This window comes from Myiozetetes cayanensis, unplaced genomic scaffold (assembly GCF_022539395.1).
Source record: "Myiozetetes cayanensis isolate MyiCay16 unplaced genomic scaffold, myiCay2020 scf21, whole genome shotgun sequence".
NCBI classification, from domain to species: Eukaryota; Metazoa; Chordata; class Aves; order Passeriformes; family Tyrannidae; genus Myiozetetes; species Myiozetetes cayanensis.
In genome coordinates, this window is record NW_026087423.1 from 13667843 (window position 1) to 13678907 (window position 11065).

At 44.9% G+C, this 11065-nt stretch overlaps 1 protein-coding gene across 50 annotated transcripts in view; it reads left to right on the plus strand.

Annotated features, from left to right (window-relative positions):
* GNB1L (G protein subunit beta 1 like) overlaps positions 1-7356 on the plus strand; it is a 47614-nt gene extending 40258 nt beyond the window's left edge. For all 50 annotated transcript variants that reach the window (XM_050318025.1, XM_050318024.1, XM_050318026.1 and 47 more), the window contains one exon: positions 745-7356. In XM_050318025.1, coding sequence (XP_050173982.1) covers positions 745-1011 — 267 coding nt within the window. In that variant the 3' untranslated portion in view covers positions 1012-7356. The remainder of the gene's footprint in view (positions 1-744) is intronic.
* The last annotated feature ends 3709 nt before the right edge of the window (positions 7357-11065 follow it).

Below are 11065 nucleotides of genomic sequence, written 5' to 3' on the forward strand. Positions count from 1 at the left end.
TGGTTGGAGACACCTTCTTCAGGTTCTCCTTAAAAGAGGAATGTGTAAGAATATGTCAAGTTTCATTCAGCCTTTTTTCTCATCAAACTGCAAGTTCTTGCTGTTTCAGGACGTAGCTAGGGCAGTTGTTATACAATTAAAAAATAATTGCTTATGGCTCTGTGTCTGTAAGATTCCAGATATGTTCAAATATGCTCAACTGCATCTGAAACTAACTCTGACCAACATTTCTGGACTTTTTTATGTCCAGTGTAAAGGTTCAAGTTATCTGCAATTAATTTGTTCTCTATAATCCTGTCCTAACTGTGCATCATGGAATGTCCTTCAAGGAGGACAGCTGCTCAGTTGTGCTTGTGAATCCCTTCCCGCCTCAGACAAACAGCAAACAGCACCTGTATTAAAAGAGGCACTGGAGGATACCAGGCTTTAGTACAAGACAGCCACAGACTCAGGCTTAAGTTGACAGTGACATTAACAGAATATAAATTTCAATGCAAAATAAACTAAAACCATAAAGGGTTTATTTTTAGACAATGGGGCTGCAGGTGGGAAGGCTCAAGGTAAGGTCTCTTCCCTCTCTGTCTACAGCTGTTCTCCCCACACCCCACCCACCATGTGGGGAAAAGCTCCACACTCTGTGTGACACTGGTGTGCATGGGTGGGCACTGCACCTGCCAAGGTGCCAAAAGGTTCCTTTCCTCGTGTTTTGAACAGTTAGAACTCAGTTGTGACTTTTTCACACAGGTTTACAAAACACAGGAACTTGTCAACGCTGGCATATCTGATATCACCATCCGTCCAGACAAGAAGATTTTAGCAACAGCAGGGTGGGATCATCGCATCAGGATCTTTGGCTGGAAAAAACTGAAGCCCTTAGCAGTGCTGGACTATCACACCGCAGCTGTCCACTGTGTGTCCTTCTCAGATCACAGCAGCCCCCGTGAGAGACTGCTGGCAGCTGGCTCCAAAGATCACCGCATCAGTGCCTGGTCAATATACACCCCGAGCTGACACCCTGCACCGCCACGGGCTGGGGGAACACGACTGGGGCCGCAGAGCCTGACACTGCAGTTCAAACACGGAAAGTCGTAGCATCTGTCTCCAGGCTGAAGTGAGAGTCCCAGGTTAACTCCTAATGCTGCTTGGTTAAGCTGCAAATTTTGTTTTCCAGAGAGGGATTTTTAAAATTCCTAACAAGCAGAAAAAGGCCCATCACAAAGACACGGAACAAGTCGCTTTGGGTTCTGCTACAGGTTTTGCAACAGCTTTTCTTTGGCAGGTTGCTGAAATAACTTGTGCCAATATCTTTTGTGAAAAAGGACTGGAATCCCTCAAAGTGTGGTGGGGGCAGAATACATCTGTTTGTAAACCCTTTATGTATCCAAGAATTTGAATGAGTGTAAAATATCGCTCTTTCTTGAAAATTTATCCCCATTAAAGCACCTCCAGCGGGTTCTCATTGTCAGTTACTTTTTCTTGCCTGTAACTGAAAGGCTATCAGAACAACCTTGATTTGTTCACACTTCTGTCAAGTTTCTAACCTAAACCAACAGCCAGGAATGTGACTAGGGACGGCCTTTGGCATTTATGAATTTCATTATGTCTCCTGTCACCTCAAGCCTCACAATTAATCACAAGAAAGAAAGGAAAAAAATCTCGCCCTGCACTGCACTGCAAAGCTCTGTAAAGCCTTTCACAGAGCAGTGCTAAATCCTCTCCAGAGACCGACGAGCTGCAGGATTTAAACTCAGCAATCCAATTAGCGCCCTTCTCCTGGGAGAGTTACGGGTATTTCAGCGTGGCAAGTCTGGGATTCAGCCACACCCCTCTCATTTACATTTAGGGGAATTGCTCGGGAAATCCTTATCCCACACAGTGCAAACGGCTCCAATAACTCGTCATCTCTACGGCTGTGGAAGCTAAAATTCACTCATAAGGGTTTTGTTTGAATCCTGAAGCAGTATTTGCATTCTTGTAAGGCATTTTAGACAGCCCAGTGTGTTCAGAGCCACTGTACCGCTGGATTGGGTCACAAAGCTGCAGTGACAACTGTGTCCAGGCTGGGCACTGTTGATACCTTATTGGAAATAATTGTTTCTGCACTATAAAGAGCTGGAAATCCAAGAAAAAGGCATCAAAAGTGCAGTGAACAGCAACATCAAAGACTTTAGAAATTATTTCAGGAAAAACACAAATGCAAATGAAGGTCTGGGTCTGTTACCCAGCTGTGCTTTGCAGGCAGAGAATGCTGCTGGACTGAAAGCCTTAAGCACCCAGCCTGGTGTTCTTCCCATTAAAACAGAATCAGGATACTGTTGCCAGGCTTTTCTAAATAAAACGTGGCCTTACACATTTTGGAGTGTAATGACAGTTTAAATAATGCATTTCTTTGATTATGTCTTTACTATTCAGTAGCTGCATGGAGGATCACATTGCAGTTGAAAGTTAAAGCCTAATTTTGAGTGATCCCGAGTCAGGGGGAGGTGATGGTGTTCATTACATCTACCAGACAGAGTTGCACAGAGCAAGGGCTCCATCTCCACCCTCACCCACCTCCCACACAGAGGAGGAGCTGCTCTCACTGTACAGGCAGCTCCAGCCCTATGGAATGAGGGGCTGTCTCCACAAAGCTGCTGCTGGAAGAGACCTTTCCTTTTGTTCGTTCCCCCCTTTCTTCAAATAAGTCAGACCTGACAAAGAAACGATGCAGTGAATAACTAGAGGAAGCTCTCTGTTGAGTGCACACTTGAGGGTGGTCCAGGGACCGTCCCGGGGAGCTGCCTGTCCTGACAGGACCACACCACGCGTGGCCTGGGGGTGCAAATGCTCCTCTGCAGCCTGCTCTGCTGGCAATTCCCACGGCACTGACCGCAGGGTTAGTGCTCGTCCAGCAGGAAAGCCCATCTTGGTTCCTGCAGGAAATGAGAAGAGCCTGGTCCTGGTAGAGAAGTCATTCATCCCGCAGACAGCAAAGGCACTGTGCCAGCAGAGCCCAGTGCGAGTGGGAAGCTGCTCTGCAGCCTGAGGGAGGCACATCTGCAGCACTTGAGCACACCAAGGGCATCTCCCAGAGACCTCTGCATCTTACAGCCACTTGGGAAACAACTGCTGAGCGAGTGCTCTGCCGCTGGGAGGGGGCAGCCCCCTGGGAAGAAAGGATTAATACACTGTGCCTTAATAGGAGCACTATTAGATCAGAGCCAGGAAGTCAGGAATTCTGGAGTATGCTTTGTTCCTTAAAAAATGCCATTTACTGTCAATTTCTGTGCCTAAAGTCATTGTGGAGACTCATAAGGGATGTTCCGATTTACAAACAGGTCCTTGGAAGGTACTCTTAAAGATGACTGTGTGCTGTCACATCTAACACTGCCTTTTGCTGAGAGTTTAATATTTATATTTGTCTGATTAGGTAGAGTTAAAAATAGTCATGCAAGTCCAAATTGAAAATGAGGGCACGAACTGCACCTCACTCCCAGGCAGACACAGAGGTAAAGACTTGCATCAGCTGCAAGAGGAAGGACACAAGCTGGAGAGCTGCTTGCAAGAACAGACCCATCCTATACTTCCCATTACCAAAGCAGTATCCACCTCATATTTTGCACATTACAATTAATACATTAACACTTTACATCACTACTGATCTTATTTAAACACCCAGTAAGCAGATTTCTCTTTCACATTATGGTTTCCTTGAAATGAGCAACCAGACTACAGCAGTTTGATTTAGAGTTGAGCCTAAATGCTATAGGTGGATTGTGAATTAGAGTCTTCTAAAATTTTATATGCTTAAGGAACTAACCTGGACTTCCCCAAAACAGAATGATTTCCACCACAAAGGAGAGTCTGTATTGCTATAGACTGTAAAACACAGTTGTCTGATTGCATCTGTGAAACTAAAAAGTTTTTTTAATTAAAAAAAATCATTTAAAGCTCATCACAGTTGTGCCATGAGCATGGTTATCACTGGAGATTTCAGCTGACCTGCTCAGCAGGAAGGTTGTGAGTGAAGAGCCACCTTAAGCTGCTGGAGTCAGTTGTGGAATCTCACCTGCCAGTAAGGAACAGGGCTAGCCCGTACCTGGTCTGAAGGATTCAGGAGTGAAGGTGATGACAGCTAAATTATTACAAAAGGCTTCCTCCCAAGAATCACTGTCTTTGGCACTGTCAGAGGAAGAAAGCAACCAGCATTCATAAACTAATAGAAATAAATCCCAAACACCAGCATTTGTGCAGCCATTACATGGACTATTTATCACCACTGCAATGAATGGTGATCTCTGACCCTCTAACATTATTTGCAAATGAGCCTATTAGTTAAACCCCTTTCTCTTATCAGTACACGAGCCATAAAGCATTGCAGTCCTAAGTGTAGATGAGCAAGGAAAGAGGAGATTAATTGTATTTGTAGTAATGAGTGAAAAAGGAAGTAGGCTGGGGGCCTGCAGTGAGACAGTTGTTAAATTTAGTCCTATACAATGCAATTGCTTCAGCAAGCCAATAAATTACTCTCTGACTTGGATTGTTGCAAAGGTCTGAGTTTAAAAGAGCAGATTTTTATAGTTAAGTCAGTAGTGGTTTCTGGACTGCTTTTTGTTTTTAGCACGTTTAAGATGCATCTACAAAGCCAACTTACAAATTAATAAATCTTTCCTTTAATTCAGTCTGCCAAGAACAAAGATAGAACACTGACTACTGCAGGAGCCATGTTAGCGATGTAAACCAAAGGACTGGGGATTAACCAGGGATTACCGAGCGCTAAATCAATGTGTTTCCTTTTCTGGCTGTGTGTCTGTGGTGTGAAAGTATGGATCATTACATAACCATGGCACATGACTGCCTGGATGAGTACTAGACAACGTTCCAGCAGTGCTGAGACACGGTCTGGGGTTGAAGCACGACCACCAAGGAGCGACAGCGCCGAGTGAGGACGGAGGCACAGGGGGTTCTGTTGCTCTGTGGTATCCTGAGATCCCAGCCGGGGTCCCCCTACTAGAGGAGGTTTTCCAAGTAAATTTGACTGTGTTTATCCATGTCCTACTCTTCTGGGACATGCTGGAGGTTTCCTTTATAATGTGAAGAAAACTATCCAGAATAAGATCATACTGGGGGGTTTTGGCAATTCATTTACGGCTGTCACAGTATCAAATTAAATGAAAACATAATCTCTCAATTGTGAATGTTTTGCTCACCTGATTATTGGTATGAACAATATCTGTATGTCCTGTCCTATGCACTGCTTTATTCTGACTTAGAGGAATTCAATTTGCAGTTTGGTATTAGGAGAGGAGGAGAAAGGGGAATAAGGGTGTAAATCAAAACACAGAAGCAACCTGTCCTTCTGAGTTTGGGATATGAAGATTCTGGAAAGTACAAAGGGCCTTGATGCAAACCACCTCCAGCAGTGGCCAGATTCCTTATGGGAAAAAGACAAGGATGGCAGGAAGAGTGGAACCAGAGGGTGATAGGTCTGTCTTTTTAAACTCATATACCAGCTCATTTCAATTTCAGAAGTATTGACTTTTAATTCCCAGCATCCTTTTTAAAGGTGTTGGAACACTAGGAAATCCTGTAAAACAGCCTACACCTCTAAATAAGGCTGTGTTCACCCAAAGGATTGTGGATTTCTTTCTCTGCTATGAAGAGTCGTAATACCAGAGGCTGCAATGCCACAGGGGGAGCACTGGGAGGGACTGAGGTCCTAAAGCAGCCACATGCAGTGCAGAACTATCCCAGAGCAGTATTAACTATCTCCTTACACAAGAGTGACATGGCAGTGAAAAAAAAAATAGTTCTAGCAATTCTCTGTTGAAAATTGAAGTTATAATAATAATAATAATAAAAAGGAACAAAAAAAAAGCTGTTACCTTACACTGAGATCACAGCTAGATGCTGTTTCCTCCTAGTTTATATATATTCCCAGGACACAAATGAGGGCAGTGAAAAGCTACAGAAACCCTTTGGCACTTTCTGTACAGCAATGAGCTCCCTTTCCTGCCAGCAGCAGGCCTGATTGATCCTGACTATGTCCAGAGCAGGGAATCTAGGGAGGATGCTAAAATGCTGAGCCATTATTCTGCTCTGGCATCCCATGCAAGCAAAAGTACATTTTCCAGGCACCCACTGCTTGCTATAAACACATCCTGACCCAGGGAAGAAGAAAGTGTTGGGCCTATGGAATAACTTTAAACATGGCAGAGAACGTGGCCATGGCATTTGTCCTGATGGGAATTCCAAAACCTGCCGATCCGACAACCCAGTGCTTCACAGATGCATCGGCTCTGTGATGGCACCACAACACTGAGGGTAACTGTTGTCTGCTCAGATGGTTTTGCCTCAGATATTTTGATGGCATGCAGACCTGGCATCCTGCTAAATTGAGACATTGAGTCTTTTTAGTTTTATCTCCTAAGCCCATCTGGTTTGAAGCAGTTGACAACAAGCAGGAAAGGGAATAGAATGAAAGACTCACTTTATGTTTGCTGAAATAAAAGAAATGTGTACAGCAGTGCTCAGTAAGGGGCCTCTGCACTCGCCTCTCAGCACCCTCTGCCCTGACTGGAACAGGACCGGGACTGGGGGACTGCTCTGCCACAGCCCCTGCGCTGCAGCAGCTGCTCCCCTGCCCTTGGTGCCGGCACCCCACAACCTGCTCCCGCTGGAGCAGCCGGGCAACCACCTGCCCCCGGAACGAGGGGCAACAGGAGCACTGAGCAAGTGGATGAACACCCAAACACAAAGGCAGAGCCCCCATCCACCAGCTAAAACCGCTGACAAAACCGACACTGCAAACACCTCACGCAAAGGTGCTTCTGGAAATGTCACACGTGGTTTATTCTGGTTTTAACTTCCTTCTCGCAGTTCACAGCCCGGGGATGTCGGTCTGAGCCCCTGGGCACCTGTGCAGTCCCCCCTGTTGCAGGCAGTTCCAGCACTGCAGTGGCCCCCGAGGAGTCCTTCACTGCCCCGGGAGCACCCGCTGGGCCATTCCCAGAACAAGCTTTGGGGAGGAGGACTCTGCTGTGCAGCTCTGTCTCCTTACACAATTAGGTCCTAAATGCGACTTTTCTGGCTTTTGTTCTTAATCACTTTGTTACTAGTTCAAACTTGTAATTTTAACCTAAATAGAAGTGAGTGATTTATTGTAATTGTTTTGTATAGGCTGCTCTTAATAAACTTTTTTTAAAATCTGGAAAAACATTTAATTTCCCATATGGAAAGAACACATTTATCATACTTTACTCGGATATACTTGGCCAACTATTGCACATATATGCAAAACATATGTGACAAATTCAAGGCTGAATTTCATAAAACAGAAATGCTATGAAATGTGATATAATAAATATATTACACAGACATATGTGGCCAATTTATAAAACTATGGTATCTTTGGTAAATTTATAATAGGTCATTTCTATTAATGGAGGGGAAGGAGTGCATTTTTTCTGGCATAGGCAACACACAAAGTACTTTACACAGACCATGGGGCTTCACAGAGCACATACACACATCATGTATATGTGCATTTGTCATGTCTGTGCTCTTCAAAATTAATGTCTATCTTTCTCTTTTTGCATTGATCGCGTGTGCAACATGGCAGGAAAAAAAAGTATGACACTATTCTTGGCGATTTGCAAACCTGTGATTCCCACGGGCAGTGGGTGTCCCACTGCAATGGCTTTATGTGAAATGCTGTGCTCATGATGATGGCAGTAACAGAAATCTTGGGTACGTTCACTGCCATCTAGTTGTGTCAAACACCTGTGTAAATTAAGTATCTTACCGACCAATTTAATTAGAATAATTAAATGAAGAAAATAAATGCATACATTTGGAAAAACGTTGTATTCATACACTCGTAGTGCCTTGTACACGAGCAGATGGGACTCTTCCTACCAGCAGCTTATAGCAACAGCTGAACCATTGCTGGCTGCGTCTCACTCACAGGTTACGTGCCCCAAAGATCGGTTCTTTGCTTTATAAAACGAATCCATATTTTCCTCTCCGATTGCGTATTTGCAAGCTCTGCAGAAGTTCCCCAAGGACTGGTTTTCGGCGCGGGCAGGACCCGCGGCGTGCCATGCTCGGCTCTTCCCTCTGGAGGGAGCCGGCTCTTCAGGCAGGGCCGGTCGGCTCGGAGAGCGCAGCATCCTCGCCCTCCTGCTCGCCGGGGCAGCGGGGCCCGCGGAGCCCCCGGGCACACCGGGGCCATCCCCGCCTGCGCCGGCACTGCCGCACCAACGGGCCCCAATGCTGCAGCAAAACCCCTCTGCTTCCAGCCCACCAGGAAAGCCAACAAGAGAAGGCAAAGCAGCAAAAGCAGCAGGTCCGTGTGCTCGTCCCCGCCCTCCGGCCCAGCCGCGTTCGTGGGCTCACGGCAGCTTTTCGAGATGCTCGGTTGGAGGTGCTGAAACCTGCCTGGCAGGTACCGCTCCAGACTCCTCCGGGCAGCAGGGCTCACCTTCCGCCCCCCAAACCTAACCCTACAGGCACACAGAAGTCTCATCCCCATGCTCCTCTCCTACACTGAAAGTCAGATCCATTAGCATGGAAAAAATAAAACCAACAACAGCAAAAAGTCATTTCTGAAAACTGTTTGGGGTAAGTGATCAACCCAAAGCTGCCTTTGTTTCACCAGCCTAACCCTGTATTTATGCGCTGAGCTAAGTGATGTGGTTTTCAGACCTCAGGAGCAATCAGTAAACTCAGCCTGTTCCCCTGGAAAATAGAGCTACGTGGCTAATTTATTCTCTAGCCCTCTTTGGAAAAGACAAAGGGTGCTTGTGCCCTCCGTGCTTGGGCCTGTTTTACCAGCAGCTTTCAAATACCGTGTTCCGTGTGACTTCAGGTGACACAAGTGGAAGCATTGTCTGGAAATAGGGCCGCCTTCTTCCCAAAAATGTGCTGTGGGCCCTGGTGACACTGTGTACTAAGTGAAGTTTAACCAGACGTAATCAAATCACACAAAGTCATTTGCCAAATGAATCTGCAATACAGAGATACGGCTTGACTATATCTTCCCTAACCAGCTGACAGGTGAACAATCTGAAATTAAAGTGTTACAGATTTTCTGTGATTTTCAAAAGGCTTGTACAATCAAGGTGCAGCTATGGGGTTTGTGTTTGTTTGAAGGGGATTTTTTGTTGTGGTAGAAAAATAATCCTTTTTGCTTTCCATGTCTGTAACACTCCCATCCATGAGCTGGACACAGCAATGGAAGGAGGGACACTGGGCAAAGCCCCGAGGAACCTTGATTTAAGGATTAAAACATGGGAAGAAATGGACTGCTAATACGTTTCACGCTAATACATCTAAGCAGCTCGCATGTTCATGGCCTAAAAACAAGGCTGGAAGTACCATTTTCATAGTTCAGACTGTAGCCTTGACACAGCTGCCTGTTCCCTCCTTCCCATTCAGCCCCAGGACTTCTGTAGTGGATCTTTAGCACAGAGGACAGACCAGTGATCCTAAAGGGCCCACTGCCCACAACCATGGCTTGAGAATCTGGGATTTTCTCTTCTTCTAACAAAGAGAAAATTAAAATTCCTACAGTCAAGACAAGGACCTTGAGCCACTTTTAGTGAGAGCACAGCTTAGTCCTGGCACCTTGGGTTGCTCTCTGTGTGTTTAAAGAAAACAGTGCTTACCAAAACAAACAGATCTGTTTCCACCTGGGAACCCCAACCTTGCAAGCTGTTGTGTGGTGACAGATCACCACAACCAGGGACAGAAGGGAGGAGTGATGACCTAGGAGAGTCACTGTTTGCTCAGACTAAAATCCCTCCTTATTTAAATGAGCTCATTTTGTAGGGGAGGTTTATACTGACAAACTGACAAATATACACAAATAATCAAACAAGAAATGAAGGAAAGAAAGAAGAGGAAAAATATTTATAAATGTCACTGTCCAATGCCTTTTCAATTTAAATGAAATAAGATTATCTACATATATCTACAAATATCTACATGTATCTACACTGCTTGCGAATATGATTTCTTTGGTTGTCTTCACTTTTTTTCCTATGCTCCAACTATTAAGAAAAAAAAAGGTGTTTGTATAATCTTTGAAAGAAATAATAAATATAACAACTTCATTAAACGTTTGACCAAAGCTTTGGCACTAATCAGTTTACAGGTAACAAATCATAGTGAAAACTGAAATAACAGCGGCAAAGCAATAGAGCACATCCGAGAGCCATTTCCCACTGACTAATAATAAGCACAAGGCTATTTGACATCAACCTTTCTGAGAACATTAATTATGGTTGTCAGACACTAAGAACCTCAAAATTCACTGCAAATGTCAAATAAAATACATATTTCTTGCACAAGACTTTTTCATGGATCCAGATATATTTTTTTAAACAGAAAAAAAATTACATAAAATATCAGTGGTAGCCTGTATCCCTTCTTAAACCCTTCAAAAAAGTTTTGGAAGCCCAAAGCCCACTGCCAGAGACAAAATAAACATTGCTATTAACACTGCCACCTGCACAAGGGAAAGAACATGTTTTAAAGGGTTTATAATGAAAATGCACAAACATGAGTGAATCGAGGACTTCAGAAAAACATAACCCCCTTCTTTTCATAGAGTCACTTGGAAGAGTCAGAAAAGTGTTCATAATACTGTATACCAACACAGCTGAGGGGCTGCTCAAAACCTTCTCTGAACACAAAGGGACTGCCTTCGGGGAGCATCCACCAAAACCAGAAACCAACTGTTCCAAACACATCACAGGACACACTGTGCTGAACAGGCCATCCCTGCGACAGTAACGAACGACTGCTGGAGGAAGATATTAAAGGAAGAAGAAAAAAGTACTTACCAGCATTAAGAGGGAAGATGCAGCAAGCAGGTAGGTGTAGAACAGGTGCTTTGGGATTACTGCAGTTTGGGTCAGCCAAATATAAGGGGTGAGGCAGACTGAGAAAAAACCCTGAAGTCCCTCTAAAAGGCACCTCCACGGGAGAGCAACAAGAGCTTGGGAAAGGACGTGGGAAGGCAGGAGTGTGGGGCTGCCCGGGAAGGGGGTGAGAACACACAGCCTCAACTCTGCAGGTATCC